Source organism: Rhinatrema bivittatum, chromosome 7 (genome assembly GCF_901001135.1).
Source record: "Rhinatrema bivittatum chromosome 7, aRhiBiv1.1, whole genome shotgun sequence".
Classification (NCBI taxonomy): domain Eukaryota; kingdom Metazoa; phylum Chordata; class Amphibia; order Gymnophiona; family Rhinatrematidae; genus Rhinatrema; species Rhinatrema bivittatum.
The window spans coordinates 308,514,418-308,538,070 of record NC_042621.1 but is presented as its reverse complement, the minus strand read 5'-3'; the positions used below and the strand labels follow the sequence as shown (position 1 = coordinate 308,538,070).

General features: G+C 45.8%; 1 protein-coding gene across 1 annotated transcript in view; it reads right to left on the bottom strand.

Annotated features, from left to right (window-relative positions):
• Nucleotides 1–2,855: 2,855 nt before the first annotated feature.
• BTBD16 (BTB domain containing 16) overlaps nucleotides 2,856–23,653 on the bottom strand; it is a 146,379-nt gene continuing 125,581 nt past the window's right edge. Inside the window, exons 11-12 of the mRNA XM_029610755.1 lie at nucleotides 14,707–14,789; nucleotides 2,856–2,972 (exon numbers count right to left, since the gene is read on the bottom strand). Coding sequence (XP_029466615.1) covers nucleotides 2,856–2,972; nucleotides 14,707–14,789 — 200 coding nt within the window. The remainder of the gene's footprint in view (nucleotides 2,973–14,706; nucleotides 14,790–23,653) is intronic.

The following is a 23,653-nucleotide window of genomic DNA, read 5'->3' as shown; positions in this document are numbered from 1 at the left end:
GTCTCTATCATCAGTCATAGTCTATAGTCTATAAGCTTAATTATGAACTGAGGAGCTTCTACTTCAGTCAGTCACATGGGAAACTGCTGTGCATGCACAGAGCATCAAAACTCTGTAATTAGAGAGAAGGCATCAACATCATGTAGTGTCGGATGACGTTACCCAAGACAGCATGGCTATTTCATCCAGCTATCTATGGAGAACACCCCTTTACAATAAGCAAACTTGCTGGTCTTTCAAATACCACATGTTTTCTTCCTTCCCAACAGCCCAGTGCAATGCAGGTAATAAAATGAGTTGATTTGCCTGAAAATGCAAATAGACCAGCTGATAATTATTGTAATGGAATGATAATTAAATAATGCAGCTTGCTTCTAGATTTGCAAGTCACATAATTTGATGGCAGTTAGATGCACTCAAGAGATGTAGCTTAACTACCCAGGAGAATTGGGACATTAATGTATGTCCCAATGCTCTTGAGCTTAGGCCTTAAAGGGGCCAATATGGTCCCTGGTGCTACCCCCCTCTAGAGTTGCTAAAATCAGTGGTGGTGGTGGTGGTGGTGGGGGGTCTATACAGACCCTTCTTTAATTGTTTCCAAGGAGGCCAAATGTTACAAATATATTTTTAAAATCCATGTAGACCTGCCCCATCCCAAAACCACTCTCTTTTGTCCAAAACAAATCAGACCTCACCGGCTCCTTTGACCGTGTCCCAAGGACAGCTGGCGTCATTTGAAAATGGCATTGCCTTGGAGAATAATGTAGCACTGCTAGGCACCAGGAGACCCCATGTGGGAATTTGATCTACTTTGGGTAAATGCACATAGATTCGCTGTTGGGCAGAGTGGATGGCCTTTTGGTTTTTATCTGCAGTCATTTATTATGTTACTTTGAGTGTAATGAGTTGTGTTGCCCCTCCTTGAGGCTATGAACACTCCCTCTACAACACTGCCAGGGACTGGGAGACCCCTGAGTGTGACGAACTCAAACGGCAGAGGGCGATACTGGACCTGATGCATATCAACAGGGACAGTCTCTCTGATGTTCTAGTAGACGATCATTTATTTTATTTATTTACAAATGTGCAGCCCGCCTATCTACAGTGATGACCGGATGGTGTGGTTCAGTATTAGATCGCAGGAGATGAAGGTTCATTAAAGGCAAGGGTCCTAGACTTCAGGAAAACTAACTTTGTTAAATGGAGGAGCACCTCAAGGAGCCGATAGCTGGACTGGAAAATCTAAGGAACAGAAGAGCAGTGGGCAAAATTAAAGAAGATATAAGGGCACTCATCTTTTTTGTTAGGAAGTAATAAGGAAAGAGGAAAAGAGGCCACTATGCTTTTCCAAAAAAGAAGCTGAAAAGGTGAGGGAGAAAAAGGTTTAGAATCATGAACTACAAGAGATCACAGAAAGGGGGAAGACGGGGTGACGATATCTGGAAAAGCTAAGAGAAGCTTGGGAAAGTAGTCAGGAATGCAGAGATGAAAATGGAAGAAAAAATAGCAATTATGATTAAAACAGGGAGGACAAGCCCTTTTATTATTATTTAAAGACTGATGAGGAAAAAGTGGAATTGCTTGACAAATATTTCTGTTCAGTATTCACCGTGGAAGAGCCTGGAGCAGGACCCCACAAAATGAACACAAATAAATTGGAAGTGAGGTAAACCTCAGTCGGATTTTAAGAAAGTGTGTTCATGAAGAGATAACCAGGTTAAAGCAGATAAGCAATGGGGCCGGATGGGATACATCCAAGAGTACCTAGGAAATTTAAAGAAGTTCTGGCAGCTCCGCTGGTGACCTTTTCAAAGCTTCCTTAGAGTCTGGAGTATTTCTGGAGGACTGGAGAGGGGCGGATGAGGTTCCTGTTCATAAAACTGCAAAGTGAGGAGGAAGCTGGGGACTACAGGCCAGTTAGTCTGACCTCTGTGGTGAGCAATTTAATTAAATTGTTGCTAAAACAGAGGCTGGTGCAGTTTCTGGAATCCAATGGCCTTGCAAGATCTAAGGAAGCATGGTTTATCAGAGGTAAAATCTTGTCAGACGGATCTAATCAATTTCATTGATTGAGTGACCAGAAAGTTGGATCAAAGGAAGCACTAGATTGTAGTGAACTTGGATTTCAGTAAGGCCTTTGACATGGTTCCGCATAAGTGACATAAATAAATTGAGTGCTTTTGGTATGGATCCTAGAGTGAATGACTGTGATAGAAACTGGTTGATGGGAGGCAACAAAGGATGGTAGTAAATGGAGCTTTACTAGTGGTGTTCCTCAGGGATCGTACTTGGACTGGTTCTTTCAACATTGTGGAAGGATTATCAGGAAATGTTTGTCCTTTTGCCAGTGATAAAGATTGGTTTTTACCTGCTAATTTTCATTCCTGGAGTCGTGAAAATCAGTCCAGACTCATGAGTTTTTTCTCCCCTACCTGCAGATGGAACAGAAAAAAAAAGCTTTGCTGAACTCAAGGTATTTAAACTAGTGCACCACCTGCAGTCCCTAAGTATTGTTACACTTGCGCTCGCAGGAGCTTCACTCTACCCAGGCCGGCAGGCCTTGTCGTGACAAGACGCTGCTTAGTGGTGAACACAACAGGATGCCACCAGGAGCATTGTCATCAGGTTGTTCCTTAGGCATATGCGTGCCTGAAGCAGAGTCCTTTAAAGGACCCGTAGCTGGAAAAGCTGTGGTGCCCTTAGATGACATCGCAGCCACGTGCCCTATAAAAGGGCTCTTCAGATGCTTCACCTTTGCCTCATCAAAAGGTTGCTCTCTTGACTTTGGCCCTGTTTTGCTTCAGTCTTCAAGCCTTATCCTGCTCCAAGTTTCAGCTTTAAGACTTTGCTCCGCTTCAGTTTTCAGCTTCAGCCTTGTTCCTCTTCAGTCTCTGCCTTGCTCCCGTCAAGCCCTCAGCTTTCGCCGTAGCCTTGTAGATGCTGTCATAGCCCAGCCCATGAGGTTGCGCCAACTGCACCACAGCAAGTGGGGCTCACGTTCACATTGTTCACAACAAGTATGCACTGCACCCAAACAAATAACTTCTGAAACCAGAATTATCTCCAACTTCCAGCCAAGCAGGGGAAAGATAAGCTCCCAAATGGAGCCCATCAATCTGTAGAGTAAACTCAAAACTCCAAAATAACAAGGCAACTATTGATTTATTACACCCAGACTAGAGCAGTCTTTTTAAGCAGGGTGGGGCTTTGAACTGATCTATGGGACTCCAGAAATTAAAATTAGCAGGTAAGAAATAATTTTCCTTTCCTTATCATCTCCCAGATCAGTCCAGATGCATGAGATGCACCCAAGCTGTTGCGTCCATCGGTCGCAGACGCTGCGACCGCTCTGCCTCACCTCTATTCTACCTTCTCCTCCCTCCATGGGAAAGATGACTGCCTCCGGTGCTGAGTGCCGAAACCCTCGGTGTCTCCGACACAGCATGGGCGTCCCCATCCGCCATGCTCCTTCCTGTGGCCTCCTAGGGCGCGCACGTACACGCTGCCTACGCTTATCAATACATCATGGCGGGAACCTCGGGGGCGTCCCCACCGCATGATGTGAATACGTCCGGGTATTTAAGCCTCCGCTCCGCTCCCATTCAACAAGTTAGCAAGGACTTCAGTTTAGCTACTCTGACCACTTCTAAGCTGCTCGCTTGGATTCCTCGCTACCCTCCGGGGTATCTCACTCCAGCAGAAGCTCTGGGCACCTGGCTCCTCGGGGGCCTCTCGCTTCTATCGACCCTTCGGGGTTCTACTACCTAACCTAAGACAACAGCTCCTCGGGGGGTCTTATCTACTTTATTTCAGGATCTCTCTGTGCTCCTAGGTACTCGCTCCTCGAGGGCCTTTCCAGCCCAGGGTATCCTGCACCACGGACCTTGGGTCCTTTCCTTCACCCTGCTACCAAGGAGGATTCCTGCACTGCCTCTCTGTGAGTACCTCTATGCTCCAGCTCTCCATTTCCACTCTTCAGATTCGGCTTATCCCGCTCTGCGGAAACACTACCAACCTTTGCTACATCCGGGTGAGACCATCTACATCTGAGACTGTCTCAGCTATTGGAAATATCGCTGGACTACAGTGCTATCCATTCCTGTGCAAGTATCATCTATCTACAGCAGTGCAATAAAAGCTTTCATCCTCAGTGTTTGCTTTCTGAGTCTAGCCTATCGCTGTGGTTCCCCACTGGGCCCCTCCTCGAGGAGGAGTCATCGCCACCTCGACAAGAGTCCACATTATGCCACAAACCCAACATGAGCTCCCCTAAACTGGGCAGAAATCCAAAAAACCTGTATGCAACACACTCTTTCCAAAATTAGCTGGGGTCCAGAGCCAGTCTGCAATACCTTACAAAAGTGTGGTAGCAAAGACCAAGTCACTGCCTGGACAGTGAAACAGTCACCGCCTGACAGTGAAACCAACTGATATTCAGCCAAGGATGCCGCCTGGGCCCTAATGGAATAGTCCTCAGTCCCTCTGGAACTGAACGCCCTTTACATATGTAAGGGGACACAATGGCCTCCCTCCACCACTGTGGAATGGTTGCTTTATTTATTTGTTTATTTATTTATTTATGTAAAAACTTTTCTATACCATTGTTCAGTAGATTACCGTCACAATGTTTACATAGAGGCACATATAGTAAATTGTACATGTAACTGTTCCTTGATCCCCTTTCTTGCTCCACTGGAAAGTACAAGCAAATGATCTGACTTCCAGAAACAATTGGTGAACTTTAAATAGCGTAAAAGGACCCAATACACCTTCAACAAATGCAGTTCCCTAGCATGAGAAGACAACCCAAATTTTCCAAAGGCAGGTAACTCCACGGGTCATAGGTGAAACGGAAACATCCCCTTTGGCAAAAAAAAATGAAGGAACTGCACAAAGACACCTCCTCTTCAGACAGTTGAAGGAAGGGGTCTCTATGAGATAATGCTGGACGTTCCAAAGTACATCTAGTCAAACAAACTGCCACCCTCCTTCTGTATGAGGTCTTTCAATGGATGCCTTCCTCAAAGTTCAAAAAGTGGATCACATAAAACTCGCAAAACTAAGATTCCATGGGGGAGCCACCTGTCTCACTGGGGGTCGCAAATGCTTTACTCTTTTAAGGAAGCCTCACTAAATTCGGTTGTGAGTTCAGGGGAAAACTGCTGAAATTCCCTCTGCAAAAAAGGTAAGAATTCGAGAAACTAAGGCGAAAAAAAACCCCACCCTTGCCTCGAGAGTCCACAACTAGCCTTCCACACCCAAATGTAAGTCAAAAGGGTTGAGGGTTTCCTGACCTGAAGCAAATCATGACTTCCTCCAAATGCCTTTTAACCATAATTAACTCCACTCAAGCCAGGTAGCGAGACAAATATGATCCACCTGTTCCAATTAAAATTGGCCCTGATGAAGCAGACCGAGAAGATGTCTGAGCCTTAGAGGCCCGTCCATCATCAGATTTACCAGATCTGCAAACCACAGCTGTCGCAGCCACCCCAGAACTACCAGGATCTCATTCCTGCAATGAGCCTCGATACACGTTTGAACTCTACTACTAAAGGCCAAGAGGCAAACACATATAACAAATCCCGCATGATCATCGTTGAACTAGAGCATTGAAACCTTCTACTTCCCACCTTTTGTCTGCAACTGAAATACCAGTGAGCTTTGGCTTTCTGCCTCAAATCTAGTTGGGGAACTCCCCACCTTGAGCAAATGAGAGTTATAGTCTCACTCAATAGCTCCCACTTTCCACTGTTTAGCATATTCCTGCTGAGGACAATCCATTTGCACATTTTCCACTCCAGCCACATGAAATGCTAACAAGGCCACTAGATGCTGCCCTGCCCAGTGAAACAGTTCTTGGGCCGCCCAGGACACCATTGGATTCCAGCTTTCACATTGTCGGATAGGATTGTTACCTTCCGATTTGGAAGCTTGGAATGAAAACAGAGTAACCCCTTCCAGATTACTCATTTCCAAATGATTGATGACCACCAGCTCTGCACCATTTAACCCTGACATATGATCCCCCAATTCTGTCAGACTGATATTGGTGGGTACCACTACCCTATTAGAGATTCCAACTCCACGCCCATTTCCTAATTCGTTAAAGAAAACCACCAGGACAGACTTGGCCTGGGATCCACCTGCAGAGGCAATGTAGCTGGAAATCCATTGACTATGGGTTTCAACACACCAACAGCACCTTCTGGAGTGGATGCATATATGCAAATGGCCAAGGAACCAGATCTAGGGTAGACTATATAGAACCAAGGAACTGCAGGTAATCCCAGACTTTGGAACCATTACTCTGCAACAATTTTTTTGACTTGTGCTTGCAACTTCAACATCCTCTCCATCGTGAGTAATACCTTGCTTACTTTAGTATCAAAAATACACTCCTAGTCATTCAGTGACTGAGACCTCACCAGCCCCTGGTGAGACCTCATTTGGAATACTGTGTACAATTCTGGAGTCCACATCTTCAAAAGGATATAAATAGGATGAGTCGGTCCAGAGGGAGGCCACTAAAATGGTCAGTGGTCTTCATTCTAAAGCATATGGGGATAGACTTAAAAATCTAGAGGAAAGGGGAGATTATGATACAGGCATTCAAATATCTTAAAGGGTTACATACATAGGAGGTGAGCCTTTTTGAATGGAAAGGAGGCTCTAGAATGAGGGGTCATGAGATGAGGGTGAAGGGGGTAGATTTAGGAGTAATCTTAGGAAATATTTCTTGACAGAATGGTAGTTGCATGGAACAGCTTCCCAGTGGAGGTGGTGGAAAAATTAAACAGTATGTCAATTCAAGAAAGCATGGGATAAATACAGGGGATCTCTAAGGAAGGGATGAGAATTATAATGCTAAATTAATTGGATGGATGAGTGGACTGGATGAGGCATATGGTGTTTTTCTGTCATTCTCGTTCTATGTTTCTAAGTTGCTTTTTGTCAGATTCGCCCAGCCCAGGGATTGCAAATTCTGCAGCACCCTTTGAATAGATCGGTGGCAAAGCTCCCTCGATTTCACCCGAATAAGCCAGTTGTCTAGATGAGGATGCACTAGAATGCCCTTCTTTTGGAGATTGGTGGCCACTACTACCATCACCTTGATGAACGTGCAAGGCGCAGTTGTGAGACCAAACGGAATACTTGGAACTGAAAATTCTCTCTCAGTACTGAAAAGTGAAGGAACTTCTGATGGTTCTCTGTGAGATCAAGGGATTCCAGGAACTCCCCTTTTCTTTTACACATAAATACAAGAATCCTCTTGTACAGAAAAAAGGAGATAAATGTAAATATTTCCAATAGCAAATACAATAAAGGTAATAATAACCACTATTACTTGCTATCTCCACTTAAAGGCAACGGGGGGTGGGGGACGGGGGGCAAGTGTATAAAGAGCGATTAATTCAGGAAAAAAGAAATCTCAAGAAAAGTCCACCAGATAATCTCTAAATACCCAAACCTAAAAATGAGAAAATCTTAGGCATGGGAATCCAGAAACGTTCGAAGTTGAGAAGGTTCAAATAACACATAGTTTGAATATTTCACCATATATTTGCAGGGATATCTTAACATAATCTTAGCCCCCCGTGACAATGCCTCAGATTGCATAAGAAACTTCTTCCTACGCTCTTGGGTAGTTCTAGAACTATCAGGATACATCCAAATTTTATAACCATGAAATAAGAGCAAGTGATTATGAAGAAAAAGACATAATACAGAATTTTCATCAGAGATAAAGGCAAATGAGACTAAGAAAGTTGCTCTCTTGGAAATAATAGTCTTTTGAGATAAATCTGACAGGTATTCTTGAGTTAACGAAGAATCAGGTAATTGATTTTCAAATGGACCATCTTCATTAAAAGGTAAATAGTAAATTTTGAAATTACCAGTAACGCTTCAGATGGCATTTTCAAAATTTGAGTAAGATAGGACTTAAACATCTCATATGGTGATATCAACTTAACATATGGAAAATTAAGAATTCTTAAATTCAAAGATCTTAAAGCATTCTCAACATTCTCCAATTTCTTAGAATGCATAAATTCAGATTGAGCCAGTTTATGCTGGAGATTCTCTACTGTTGTTATACGAGACTCCAACTGTTCCAATTTAAGTCCATGAGTAGTAACCAAATTCTCCGATGCAAGCACCCGATGATTAGTATCCAAAGCAATTTTAGTTAAAGTAGAAATAGCAGAGTCCAAGGAAACAAGAGCGTTCCAAAATGAATCCAAGGTAATCACGGCAGGCTTTACCAATAGAGGACCAGGAAATGAACGTACCTTGGAGTTCGCATCGCCTGCTCCCTTCCTCAGGCCTAAGAGAAACCTGTTGCAGCAATAATACTTATAAATCAAATAGGGCTTATGGACTCCAGCAATGATGGCACCAAATTATCTCCTTCTGGGCCCCCCATTTCAAGATCTTCCTTCGGCTGCATCCCAATTCCCTCGTGAAGGTGAACTGAACCGCTTGACCAACCAGTGAAGCAGTATAGGGAGGGGAAGGCATTGTCAGGGTGCCGGGGCTTAACGATACTCCTTGGGCCAGCAGCGCTGATGCCCACTCCACATCAGCATCGGCCCTCACATCCGGTGATGTTTTTGGTGGGGCAGCGAAAAAACTCTCAATCCGTGGCTGATGGCATTCCAGTAGGGGAAAGAGGAGACATTCTCCCTTAATTTCACCTTATGTTTGATATGAGGGCAATCCGATAAGAAGAAATAAGCAAAAACAAAGCTATTCGGAGAGAGCTCTTTCAGCATGGATCTCGAGCGGCAGCCATCTTCTCCTCTCACTAGGAATTCCCCTTTTCTGACTGCCACAATGACCGAGCATAGGGTTTCCATTCAGAAGCATGGGACCTGTAGGGACGCATTTATTGATAGGTGCCTTCTTTCTTTGGAACTATGAAATAGATGGAATACCTGCCTTGTTTCCGCTCCCCTTGGGCATGAGAACTATCACACCCAGTCTTTGTAGCTGTTCTAATGTGGTCTGCTTGCCACAGGAGGTGCAATGAGAGGTCATATAGGTTTTGTGTACTGGGAACTCTCAGACAATCTAAAAATCTAAGAGTCCTCTAAGACCCCCCAACAAATTCTGCAGGCTCCCCCCCCCCCCCCCCAAAGAGCATTGCTACAATAGGGAGAATCCCAAGCTGAACTTTGTACCATACACTTGTTGCCCCTTAATGCCATAAGAATAGACACCCAGTCATAATCTTAGCGGCTGTGCCATAGAAACCATTTAAGACATCCACCAGATTGGCCAAGGATGGTCTTAGGCCCTCCACTTCCATTCTTTCTTTCTTTCTTTATTTATTTAGCACTTTTATTTACCGATATTCAAGTAACAGAGTTACCAATCACTTCGGTTTACATTCCAACAAAAACCATGACAAGAGAATGCCTTACATTGAACCAGGGAGCTCAAACTTGGATACAAAGAACTGGGTTTAACATAGTGTATAAGAAGAGGAGACTTGACCGGCGAGCCTAATGCTAGCTGGTGTAATGTTCGGTGACTAAGACTAGGGAAAAGGGATTAGGTGCTATGACGGCGGGTTTATTAGAGCGGATGTACAATTAGTGATTAGCCAAGGACGGAGTCTACTAGTGGGAGATTTGATAAGATAGCTGAGAGTTATCTTATCTTGAGAGCTCTTCCACTGACCTTATTACCAGTATCTGTTGTACCCAGCATAAACAAGGTGGAAGCCTAACACTGCTATACCCAATTGCTCTGAGTGCCAGGACTAAAACTTCAAGATACACGTGAAATGTATTTCCACCTCTCTTAAGAGCAGGGCCTGATTTGCTGCCCATAGGCTGGATCAGAGAGCCAGGATGGGAGGGGAGTGGATAAAGGAAGTTACCTATGTTGCCTATGCATATATCCGGGCCTGCCAAAGAGCTGAACCGCCCAACCAGGAGGGCTTCAGAGCAGCTGCAGGAACACCTTATTCTAGAAAGACCTAGCAATCCCAGAAATTGTGTTAGCATAGAGGCAATTCACCCCTGCTAAACTGGTGGACGATCTCCAGATCAGCTGCTCAGCCATAGGTTCACCATCCTCCTCCTCCAGAGGATTCTTAACTCCATCACTATCCCCTGAAAATTCCTCTTGATATCCTTCATCTGAACCAAAGTCCTTTTCAAAGTAGGGACCATCCCCTAGCCTTCTCTGCTTGGAACAGAAAAGCAATAAGGAGCCCCATAGAAAGTCCCTTTTTTTTTTTTTTTTTATAATTTATGCTATTTTCAAAAAACAAATACAAACATTTGTTACAGTATTCAGATATCGTGATTGCTTTTACATTCTAATATTGACAATATAACAATTTAAACCTGATATTCAACAGAAACATTTCAGAAGTATAAATGAAATATAAGCGGATTAAAGGAAAAGATAAGTAGGATAACCTCCTTCTTTCTGTAACAATTGAATATTGAGAATTACTTCTGGATATTTTACTTTTGCAGCATATTATTGGGTGTGGGAAATCGAGAAAAGCCCGATTTTTCTAGAGTAACGCAAGAAAGGAGAAGAAAATTTATTAATATGAGAACAGAGCTAGAAGCTATGGCAGGAAAATGTTATTACAATTTCCATGTAAATGTGAGAACCAACCTATTATAATAAAACAACATGCAAAAAACTTGGGAGTAATCATTGACTCCAGACTTGCAATGGACACCAACATATCTGAAATAGTGAAAAAATCTTTTTTCAAAATCCATATGTTAAAAAAACTCAAACCATTACTACTTCCAAATGATTTTCGTTTAATTACTCAAGCATTAATCCTATCTGCATTGGACTACTGTAACTCTCTGTATCTCGGCCTACCCCAATCAACGATTTATCCATTACAATTGGTACAAAACGCAACTGCCCGAATGCTCTGTAATATATCACGTAGAGATCATATCACTCCCACTTTACAATATTTACACTGGCTTCCCATTTCATTCCACATAACTTACAAAATACTGTCCATAATACATAATCTGTTATACAATGTTAACTCTACTTGGTTATGTTCATTACTAAGAATCTATAAACCCACCAGACAGCTTAGTTCTCTCGATAAGTGCATTCTTGAAATTCCATAAAATTAGTTTATCCTTAACACGTAAACGTGCTTTCTCAGTAGCCGGACCTACTTTATGGAACTCCCTCCCAGATAATATCCGTCTGACATCAAACCGAAGAGAATTTAAAACACTGCTAAAAACTTACCTATTCACGCACGCATATAACCTACAGTAATGTTTCTATATAACGTACTATATTTCCATCAACGAACATTGCAATGTATTTAATTCTTGTATGCTTTTGTGTATTGTGTATTGTTTTAATTATGAATGTTTTATTTTGTAAACCGCCTAGACCAGGAGTCAGGAACCTATGGCTTGGGAGCCAGATATGGCTCTTTTGATGGCTGCATCTGGCTCACAGACAAATCTTTAATAAAAAAGTAAAAATCTAACAAAATCCCCCACCCTCCTGACACCCCTCAAGACCTCCAAAATTAATTTACTACAACCCCCACCCTCCTGACCCCCCCCCCCCCCCCAAGACCTGCCAAAAGTCCCTGGTGGTCCAGCGGGGGTCCAGGAGCGGTCCGGGAGCGATCTCCTGGACTTGGGCTGTCGGCTGCCAGTAGTCAAAATGGCGCCGACAGCCCTTTGCCCTCACTATGTCACTGGGGTCGACCAATGGCGGCGGTAGCCCCTGTGACATAGTAAGGGCAAAGGGCTATCGGCTGCCAGTAATCAAAATGGCGTCGACAGCCCTTTGCCCTTACTATGTCACAGGGGCTACCGCCACCATTGGTCGACCCCAGTGACATAGTGAGGGCAAAGGGCCGTCGGCGCCATTTTGACTACTGGCAGCCGACAGCCCAAGTCCAGGAGATCGCTCCCGGACCCCCGCTGGACCACCAGGGACTTTTGGCAGGTCTTGGGGGGTCAGGAGGGTGGGGGTTGTAGTAAATTAATTTTGGAGGTCTTGGGGGGCGCCAGGAGGATGGGGGTTGTAGTAAATTAATTTTGGAGGTCTTGGGGGGTGTCAGGAGGGTGGGGGGTTTTGTTAGATTTTTACTTTTTTATTAAAGATTTGTCTGCGAGCCCTGGACCCCCACTGGATCACCAGGGACTTTTGGCAGGTCTTGGGGGGGTGGGGTGGGTAGGATGGGGGGTTGTAGTAAATTAATTTGGCAGGTCTTGGGGGTGTCAGGAGAGTAGGGGGGTGTAGGTAAATTAATTTGGTAGGTCTTGGGGGAGTCAGGAGGGTGGGGGGTTGTAGTTAGTATGGCTCTCACAGAATTATATTTTGAAATATGTGGCGTTTATGGCTCTCTCAGCCAAAAAGGTTCCCGACCCCTGGCCTAGACGGATAGACTTCTACCCCACTGTGCGGTATATAAAACTTTAAAATAAATAAATAAATAGATAAATAAATTCTTTATCAGAATCAAAAATATGTATTTTTTTCCTTTTTTAATGAACCTCCTGAAGGCAACCTCTTTTTTTTTTCCCTGAAAGGGCACTGAGCACCAGGTTCTGGGGAAAATAGGTTCCTTATCCCCGTCTGACTTCCAGTGCAGACCAGTGCAGACCAGAAGAGTCACTTGTCCTCTACTGTGGATCCCCTGACCCCCCCCCCCCCCCATGAACAGGATTTAAAGATGGATGAGCAGCAGAATCCTCCCCTGCAGACCATAGTACTGTGGGACTGCCGTTCCTGCTCTCACCGCTCCCCCTGAGAGTCAGATACTACCAGCTGGCAACTCTGCTTATTTCCCCTGTGGAGGACTGCAGCACAGGCCTTCCCCATAGGACCTCCCCACTGAGGCCAGAAACAACAATAAAGCTTTAGTGGTCCTCCCGCACGGCCCCAGCCGAGGTGGGAAAGAAAAAAAAATCAGCTGCTCTTACCTCTCTCACCCTCTGTGCAGCGAAAACAGACCTCCGGCTAAACTCCCGCATCGCGGAGAACACGTCGCAAATACTCTTCTGTACGACTTAGCATCCATGGCTTCCAGCCACTCTGTGCATGGCCTCTCAGATAACTTTTCTCTTCTTTTTTTTTTTAAGGACCTGGCACTCGAAATTTAGATTGCTCTAAAGGTCAAGAAAATGGCAGGGTCTGAGGGCACCAACCCTGTGTTTCCTTCTCTCTGCAGTCACCAGGCTGCTCTGAAAAGGCCTGCACTAGCGAGCAGGACCACCATAAACTTCCCTTCCCTCCAGAATGCAGATGCCCTCTAACGGTCATTCTGCAAAAGACCCCTAAGGAAAAACTAAATACTTCCCTCATCGGAGTCTTCAGGGAAAGGCAGGAGAAATTGACCAGAGAGAGGGAGAAGAGGCCAGGGCATGAGGAAGTCTAAAACCCTCCTCCAGGCTGGGGTCCGAGACACAAAAGGGCCATGACCCCTTGCTTGACCTGACTGTACCAGGGGGTATGTCCCCACTACAGGATGTAGCACCCCTGGGAGTAAAGATCTTGTCTCCATGTCTGACTGCAAGTTCTGCACCTGTAACATCTGCTGGAGACAGAGAATACTGAGGAACTGTAAGGAGGCACACTGGCTTACGTCCTACAAGTTCAGTAACTCTGTCTCCATCTGCTGGTAGTGGAGAAAACTCCATGTGTCTGGACTGATCTGGAGGATTGTAAGGAAACCAACATTTTAAATAGGGTACACAGCCAAGAAGGTGTGGAAAATATGAAACGGGATCTAGTGAAGCTCAAGGAAAAGTCCAGAGTCTGTCAGCATGTTAAAAAATGCAGAATTATGCATTTAGGATGCAAAAACCCAAGGGAGAGGTAGAGTATTGAAATTCTTCGAAGCATTACAGTAGAGCAGGATCTGGGGTGATTTTATCTGGTAGCCAAACAGGTGGATAAAGTGATAGCCAAAGCCAGAAGGATGCTTGACTGCATAGGAAGAGGAATGGTCATCCGGGATGCGTGAACAAATCTACACCCGCGCGCATAGTATAAAATCTGGCCCTTATTATATGTATGTGAAGTTATTGTACAATTCTGGAGATCCCACCTTCAAAAGGATATAAACAGGATGGAGTCTGTCCAGAGGGGGCTACTAAAATGGTCAGTGGTCTTCATTCCAAAGCATATGGGGATAGACTTAAAGCTCTAAACATGAACACCCTAGAGGAAAGGGGAGCTGGGGAGATGTGATAGAGACATTCAGATATCTCAAAGGTTTCCATGCAGAGGAGTTGAGCCTCTTTCAGTGGAGAGGAGGCTCTAGAATGAGGGGTCATGGGATGAGGATGAAAGGGGGTAGACTCAGGAGTAATCTTAGGAAATATTTCTTTACAGAGAGCGTGATGAATGCATGGAACGGCCTCTCAATGGAGATTGTAGAGTCAAAAACTGTATGCAAATTGAAGAAAGCCTGGGTTAAACAGGGGTCATCTCTAAGGGAGTGATGGGAATTGTAACGCTAAATTAGTTGAGTGTATGGAAAGATTCGATGGGCCATACAGTCTCTTGTTGCCATTATGTTCCTATGTTTCCCCTTCCTGAAGCTGTGAATGTTCCCTGTGCAGCTGGCCAGACCCCAAGAGACCCCTGAATGTTGTGAGCTGTTGCCCCCTCCTCAAGGCTGTGAGCTCTCCTTATGCAGCATTGCCAGGCTCCTGCTTTCTGACTCACCGCTTGGTAATGGTTGGAGAGGATACGGACCAACCACTTCAATGGTAATACGTTGATCTGCTGTATCTCTTCCAACTGTCGACCTTTACAGGAAAGCACAAAGGAACGATTAATTCAGAGCTCATCTTGTCACATAAAATATGAAACAACCAAGGACCAGCCCAGAAGCTCCTGACATCCGTAGCCATTACACACTAACTGTCCCTGTCCCGCATCACATACTCACTCTCTGAGGCAATGACCCACCCGATGACGGCAGCCACTCCCTGTCCTATGTCACACACTAACTGTCCCTGTCCCGTATCACATTCTCATTCTCTGTGAGGCAATGACCCACCCGATGACGGCAGCCACTCCCTGTCCTATGTCACACACTTACTGTCCCTGTCCCGTATCACATACTCATTCTCTGTGAGGCAATGACCCACCCGATGACGGCAGCCACTCCCTGTCCTATGTCACAAACTAACTGTCCCTGTCCCGTATCACATACTCATTCTCTGTGAGGCAATGACCCACCCGATGACGGCAGCCACTCCCTGTCCTATGTCACACACTAACTGTCCCTGTCCCGTATCACATACTCATTCCCTGTGAGGCAATGACCCACCCGATGTCGGCAGCCACTCCCTGTCCTATGTCACACACTAACTGTCCCTGTCCCGTATCACATACTCATTCCCTGTGAGGCAATGACCCACCCGATGACGGCAGCCACTCCCTGTCCTATGTCACACACTAACTGTCCCTGTCCCGTATCACATACTCACTCTCTGTGAGGCAATGACCCACCCAATGACGGCAGCCACTCCCTGTCCTATATCACACACTAACTGTCCCTGTCCCGTATCACATACTCACTCTCTGTGAGGCAATGACCCACCCAATGACGGCAGCCACTCCCTGTCCTATATCACACACTAACTGTCCCTGTCCCGTATCACATACTCATTCTCTGTGAGGCAATGACCCACCCGATGACGGCAGCCACTCCCTATCCTATGTCACACACTAACTGTCCCTGTCCCGTATCACATACTCACTCTCTGTGAGGCAATGACCCACCCGATGACGGCAGCCACTCCCTATCCTATGTCACACACTTACTGTCCCTGTCCCGTATCACATACTCATTCCCTGTGAGGCAATGTCCCACCCGATGACGGCAGCCACTCCCTGTCCTATGTCACACACTAACTGTCCCTGTCCCGTATCACATACTCATTCTCTGTGAGGCAATGACCCACCCGATGACGGCAGCCACTCCCTATCCTATGTCACACACTTACTGTCCATAAGAACTGCGGTGCGGAGTCAGACCAAGGATCCACCCAGCCCAGCAGTCTGCCTCGGACAGTTGCATAACCTTTGCCCTGCCTCCCAGTGCTCCACTGGATTATCCCACTAATATAATTTTTGTACAGTTTTGTAGGCCATTCAATTTGGAATTACTTTATATTACATTACTTAAATTTATTATTTGTGGTGGAACATATGACAGTGAAAAACAACATCAGATTGACTGCATTAAAGGCCCGGTTTTAAATGGCCCATGCGGCCGGGCCTTGTGCACGCTGCGCGCATTTTAAAAGGGGCCTGGACGTGTGCGTAACCCCTGTTATGCACACAAGAGCTGGGCCTTGGCAAAGGGGCGGTCTGAGGGGCAATCCAGGGGGTGGGGTGGGGCCGGAGGCGCCTGGTACAGCGGCCATTTGCCGCTGTGCCGGGGGATCGTGTGCCGGCAGGGAGCCGGCGCGCGCAACTTGCTGCTGGTCCTTTGGAGGAGCAAAAGATAATAAATACAAAACAGGGCTACCTAGGGAAGGGATAGGGGAAGGGGAAGGGAGGTTAAGGTTGGGGTTGGGAAGTCCCCTCCCAGTCCGCTCTTTAATTGGAACAGACTGGGAGGGAACTGGGAAAGCCCGAAAATGCATTGCTGCTCACTTTTTGTGTATGTCTGCCCCCCTTTGCGCGCGCCGTCCACAATTTTATAACATGCATGCAATGGCACGTGCATGTTATAAAATCGCGCGTCCATGTGTGCGCCGGGTAGCGCGCACACATGGACACGCGATTTTATAACATGCACGAACGAACTGGCAGACTTCTTCGACAACAAAATCACCTCACTCCTAGCCCCCCTCAAGGGACCATCTACACATCCAAAACACGTAATCAACCTCACCCCTCAATCTTCGAGTTCACCCGCTCAACAAACACCACTCTCAACCACTCAACAACCTCCACTCCCAACAGATCAACAACCATCACACCCAAATGTCAATCAACACAACACTTCACTAACAGTGCTCAACACTTTTGAGCTCACATCCACTCTAGAAATAGAGAACATTCTCAAGAAGATAAAACCATCCTCCCATCCATCAGACCATATTCCATCCAACAAACTTAGTCTTATCACCAACACCATAGCCAAACCTTTAGCAGACATTATTAACTGCTCTTTCAACCAAGGACATGTCCCGAACCAACTCAAGTTAGCCATGCTCAAGCCGCTCCTCAAAAAACCCAACTTACCCACCTCAGACCCAGCTAACTTTAGACCCATAGCAAACCTCCCTTTGATTGCCAAAGTTATGGAGAAAGTTGTTAACAAACAACTTACAGAATATCTTGACGAAAACAATATCCTCACCTCAAACCAATTTGGCTTTCGTAAGACTATGAATACCGAATCATTATTAACATCATTATCAGACACTATCATTTTCAACCTAGAAAAGGGCCAACCTTGCCTCCTCGCTCTCCTGGATCTCTCATCAGCGTTTGATACTGTTAACCACTCATGCCTCTTGCAACGCCTAATAGACATCGGTATTACAGGAGTAGCTTTTAACTGGTTCAAATCATTTTTGGAGAACAGATCATACAAGGTCAAGATAAATAACAAAGAGTCCCACACCATCGAATCCAAAAGGGGGGTACCACAAGGATCATCCCTCTCCTCGACCCTTTTCAATATTTATCTGCTCCCACTCTGTCAACTTCTTACTAACCTTAAGCTAAGACATTACCTATACGCGGATGATATTCAAATCCTCATCCCTATAGAAGATTCCCTACAAAAAGCCATATCATTCTGGAATAAATGTCTGTTAGCTATCAACAATCTACTCACCAGCATCAACTTGGTTCTAAACAAAAACAAAACTGAAATCCTCATCATTTCACCGGAAAACTATACCCTCTCCTCACTTTCTACCACTAACCAACATCCGGACACCGCAGGGCTCTCCACCTCGCAACAAGTTAGAGACCTGGGAGTCATCTTAGACAGCAAACTCTGCCTCAACAAATTCGTCAACAACACAACAAAAGAATGTTTCTTTAAACTTCAAACATTAAAGAAACTCAAACCTCTCCTCCTTTACAGAGACTTCCGCATGGTCTTACAAGCCATCATTCTCCCAAAGCTTGATTACTGTAACTCCCTCCTCCTAGGCCTTCCAGCATGTACCATCAAACCACTTCAGATGGTCCTGAATGCCTCTGCAAGAATTCTTTCAAATGCCAAAAAAAGAGATCATATCACCCCTATTCTCCACCATCTCCACTGGCTTCCGATTAAATACAGGATCCAGTTCAAATCTTTAATGATGATTCATAAGGCCTTACACAACATCGCACCTCTCAACCTAACATTTCAAATTCGATTACACACATCCGTGAAACCAACCAGAAGCGCCTATCAAAACAGACTAATCACACAACCGGCGAAATCCATTTTGAGGAAACGTGCATTATCCACAGCTGGCCCATCACTTTGGAACTCGCTCCCTCCAGACCTTCGTTTGGAAACATGCCACCCTACATTTAAAAAGAAACTTAAGACTTGGCTGTTCAAACAAGCTTTCCCCTAGAGCCAAGAACACGAAGAAAAGTATTTTCAAGCCCACAACGTTTTATTCAGATCTATTATTTTATTCAATCAGAAATTTACACATGCTGAATTCATACATACTACATACATATACTCATATTGACTTCACATTTTTCCATGTTATTCATTGATTTATTAACTGCTTGTTTATTAACGGTTAAATATCATACACTATTTGCTTCAATTAATTTATTCAATGTAAAAACTTTGCTTACTTAGATTTGTTCAATGTAAAAACTTCTTTTATTATGTTCTATGTTCTATGTAAACCGCTATATTTTTTAGCGATAGTTACTGTTCTTTGTAAACCGGGGTGATATGTATACTATACAGGAACCTCCGGTATATAAATCATTTAAATAAATAAATAAATAAATGTTAACAGCAAAGAAAATGCTATTGGTAATCAAAGACGTTGGTGAATCTTGGGACGGCGCTTATTTTCAGAATACGATTTTAGCTGAAAATGTTATTCCAGTTTTGAGTGATAAGGAAAACATTTTGGTAGTAGGAAAAGCTACTTTTGTCCACGATAAGGCATCATGCATGTGTGCCAATGCCACACAACAGCTGCTTACAGAAAATGGCATTGATTTTTGGGGTGACAATGTTTGGCTGCTGCTGAAAACATCGGTGCCATTATTAAGGATGAGCTGGAGAATTTAACGTGGACAGATTGAGGTCCGGGCCATTAATTCACCGAAACCGTGTGTCAACATTTGGACTTTATGGTGCAGTTTATACAACCCAGTGTGAAGTGACATTCATGCTCTTATGTGCACATTTATATTGACCAGAGATGATGGCTTTTTTTTAGGTGGGGGTATGTGTTTGTTTTTATGCTTTTTTGTATTTTTAAGTTGTTTTTATTGCTCTGCTGTTACATATTTAGGACTAAGATACGCGCGCAACCCCTGAAAACCTACCCCTGCCTCCCCCTGCGCGTGCCGAGCCTATCTTGCATAGGCTCGATGGCGCACACAAGCCCCGGGACACGCGCAAGTCCCGGGGCTTGAAAAAATGGGCGTTCCGGGGGCAGGCCCGAGGCCTCCGGAGCAGCCACTGGGCTGGGGGATGGAGAGCTGGCGCGCGCAAGTTACGCCTGCTCGGAGGTAGGAGTAACTTCTTCAATAAAGGTTGGGGGGGGTTAGGGCTGGGGGGCGGGTTAGATAGGGGAAGGTGCGGGGGGGGGGGCGGAAGGAAAGTTCCCTCCAAGGCCGCTCCGATTTCGGAGGAAGGCTGCTCGGCTCGGCACGTGCAGGTTGCACAATTGTGCACCCCCCTGCGCATGCCGACCCTGGATTTTATAACATGCGAGCGGCAGCGCTCGCATGTTATAAAATCGGGCGTAGATTTGTTCGCGCCGGGGTGCGCGAACAAATCTACGCCCGCGTGCATGTTATAAAATCTGGCCCTTATTATATGTATGTGAAGTTATTGTTTATCTTAATATCTATGTTTTATTGCAACTCCCTAGTATTTTAGGTAAGCGGGATATAAATGTATAAATAAATAAACTGATCTTATTACATTTGGAAAATGATACTAATTTATTTCAAAATGTGTTGTGTTCATGCCCCGCTCGTTTTAAAGCCGTTTTGCAGGCTAATGGTGGGCACCCCGACTATTAATGATTTGCTGTTTCCTTCCGTTCTGAATGCTGATTCTATGTTTCCATCTGATTTGTGGTCGCTGCTGTAATGGAGGAGGATAAGGCTGTGCAACACCTGCTGGATCCACTTTCTTCAGGCTCACTCCCAGGGGTTTCCCAGAGTCACCTGGTTCATGACGTTTCATCCAGGAACTTCTCCAAACCCGTTTCAGACCCAGCTATTCTAGTTTACCTGCAGCCCTGGATTTGCCAATAGGGACCTAGGGCGGCAGCAAACATTCAGGGGCAGCTGCCTGGTTAACTGAACCTCATTCAGCAGAGAACAGCCCTCTGCTACCCTGTAACAGCACCTTACAGAGGATGGGGGGGATGAAGAGTTCCCCCGGGGCGGGAAAATCCTCAATCCATCCCTGTTTACACGATTGCACCCTCTGGTAACAAATTCCACAGCCTGACTGTGCATTGAGTGAAAACCTATTTCCTCCAGTTTGTTACAGGCTCTTTACCTAACAGCTTCGTGAGTTGCTTCTCAGTCCTATCTGAAAGGGCAAAGAGCCGGTCCCATTTACCAGTTCTATCCCCCTGCTCAGCCATCTCTTACAAACTGAAGAATCCCTCATCATAAGGGAATTGCTCTTATCCCCTTTATCTTTACTTTGCCTTCCGCTGCATGTTTTCAGTGCCTGCTACGTCTCTTTTCAGATGGGGTGAGCAGAAGTGCACACGATACTCAAGGTGCGGGCGTGCCATGCGACTTTAAGAAAAGAGCAGACAGATTCCAAATTACCCCTGGCAACTGATGAGCAGGTCGTTAATAAAAATAAAAAAAACATACTTTGAAATGTCTGTATACAACTGCTAGAAGTCTAAAAAATAAGATGGGAGAGTCAGAGTGTATAGCACTGGATGAAGAGGTGAATATAACTGGCATCTCAGAGCCCTGGTGGGAGGAGGATAACCAATGGGACACTGTGATACCAGGATACAAATTATATCGCAATGATAGGATGGATCAGATTAGTGGCGGGGTGGCACTGTGTGTTAAAGAGAGCATTGAGTCAAACAGGATAAAAGTTCTGCAGGAAACATCTAGGTAGACCACCACTTGGGAGTATAGTCACAGAAGATCTCGTTTTCCATAAATTGGAAGACCACAGGGGTGTTGCACAATCCGAAAGGTATTACTTGGTACTCATAATGTCCGCCACTGGTGTTAAAATGCAGTCTTTCACTCATCGCTTTCTCAGATTTGTGTAAAGTTGTATGACCCCCGGGAGGTCTAACTTCATGAAACTTGTGTGCCTCGGAGACAGTCAAAGAGCTCTGAGATGGAGGGAAGTGGATATTCAGTTTGCTCAGTAATAGCACTGAGACCATGATAATCAATGCAGGGACATAGCGACCTATCCTTCTTCCCCACAAATAAGAATCCAGCCTCTGCGGGTGAGGCCGAGGGAAGAATAAAGCTTCGGTCCAGATTCTCCTTAATGCATGTAGACACTGTCTGTTATGGTTGTGGACCCTTGAGCCGGGACGGGTGTTGGCGCCACCACAGAGGGAAGGCCCTCAGTGGTTCCCGTCGCCGGTAGGTGGTGAAGGTAAGGTCATCCCAGCTGCAGCTTCAGCTATACCAGCCCTCGTTCCCCGCAGGTTGAGCCCTTGGGTACTGGGGCCGGCAGGACTTAGGAGCGGGCTGCCTCGGCGAAGCAGGAGCAGAGAGATGAAGACGAGGTCAGGAGCCCGGGTCTGGGCAGGCAGCAGAGAAGCAGAAGGAGAGTCCGATCTGAGAATTCGGGGCAGGCGGCAGGCGGGTAGAGACGAGGGAACCAGGCCAGGGGTTGAGACAGGCAGCAGACAAGCGAAGACGAGGAGCAAGCCAGGGGTCGGTACCAGGAGATCAAGCCAAAGAGGAACTCAGGAACTGGAGAACGAAGGAAGGAGCAAGGTCAGGAACTGGATCAGGAACCGGAACAGGAGGTGGATCAGGAACTGGAACGGGAGCTGGATCAGGAAGCGAAGGAACGCAGCAACTAGCACTCCGAGGAGACGACCTGTTGCTAAGGTGAAGAACTGGGGACTAAGGCAGGGTTTAAATACCCCTCAGTCCTGACGTCATTGGTCGGGCCGGGCCGAAGTTTCCCGCCGCGGCCCCTTTAAGAGGCGGAGCCTCCCACGCGTGCACGCCTAGGGAAAGCTTCGCAGGAAGCAGGGCGGCAGCGTTTGAGTCACGTGGGAGGCCGCAGTCGGTCAGCCCCATAGTGGGGAGCACCGTGCCGATCGGGGGTAGTGCCGGCTCGCCGCGGAAAGGTAGGGGGGGGGGCCGGCCATGGTCTGCCACGGCCAGGACCCACAACACTGTCTCTGTTTCTGGAGCAGAAAGCAGATAAACTCTGCTTCTAGGTGGAACCTTGCCTGGGATTAGGTCTATGGTACAATCATAGGAGCAATAAGGCAGCAGGACGTCCACCTGCTTTTTACTGAATACATCGCTCACTCACTGTTGGCATCGGTCTCAGGACTCTACCTATGAGGCTGCGTCACTGCAAGAGGAGCTCACACATTCTCAGTTCCTTATAGGCCCAGCTTCGCCACCTCCTTTCTTTGGCTGGTAGGGCCCAGTTACTGCTATTTTGGCTCCTCTCCGGTCTATCACAAGGCTAAACTGATCAGCCTCTCCAAGATAGATAGTAGGTCCCAGGCAGCTAGCTCGTCTTTAAGGTGTTCCAAAAGTCCTTTTCAGAAAATTGCAATCAGGCTGTCGCTGCCCCACTGGAGTTCAGAGGCCATGGTTCCAAAATGCACTGCGTACTACCCCACAGACCGGGAGCCTTGTTTGATTTGCAGAAGTTCAGAAGACTTGGAAGTGGTGTAATCAAGCTCATCAAATACTTGTTGGAACTCTTGCAGAAAGGATGCTATTTCCCCTAAGAATGGATCATCCCTTTCCCAAAGGGGAGAGGCCCAGGATAATGTGGTGCCACCCAGAATGGCATGAACGTAGGTTACTTTGACTTGGTTTGTCAGGAATAATGCAGTTCAAATTGCATCCAACACTGGTTAAGAAAGCCTCTACAGCTTCTGGGATACTGATCATACCTCAGAGGTGGAAGTAAGTACAGCATGGGCATGGCAGGTTGGAACATAAGAACATGCCATACTGGGTCAGTCCAAGGGACCATCAAGCCCAGTATCCTGTTTCTAACAGGGGCCAATCCAAGTCACAAGTACCTGGCAAGTACTTGTGACTTAGATAGATCACAAGCTACTTGGATAGATCACAAGCTACTATTGCTTATTAATTACCATAATAGCAGTTTATGGATTTATCCTCGAGGTGCTGGAGCAGGCCAAGCTATAATGCCCTGAAGATAGCCAAACATGGTATTCAGCTGATCCTGCTGCTGATGAAGCTGGTGTGCTAGGCCGGCAATGGC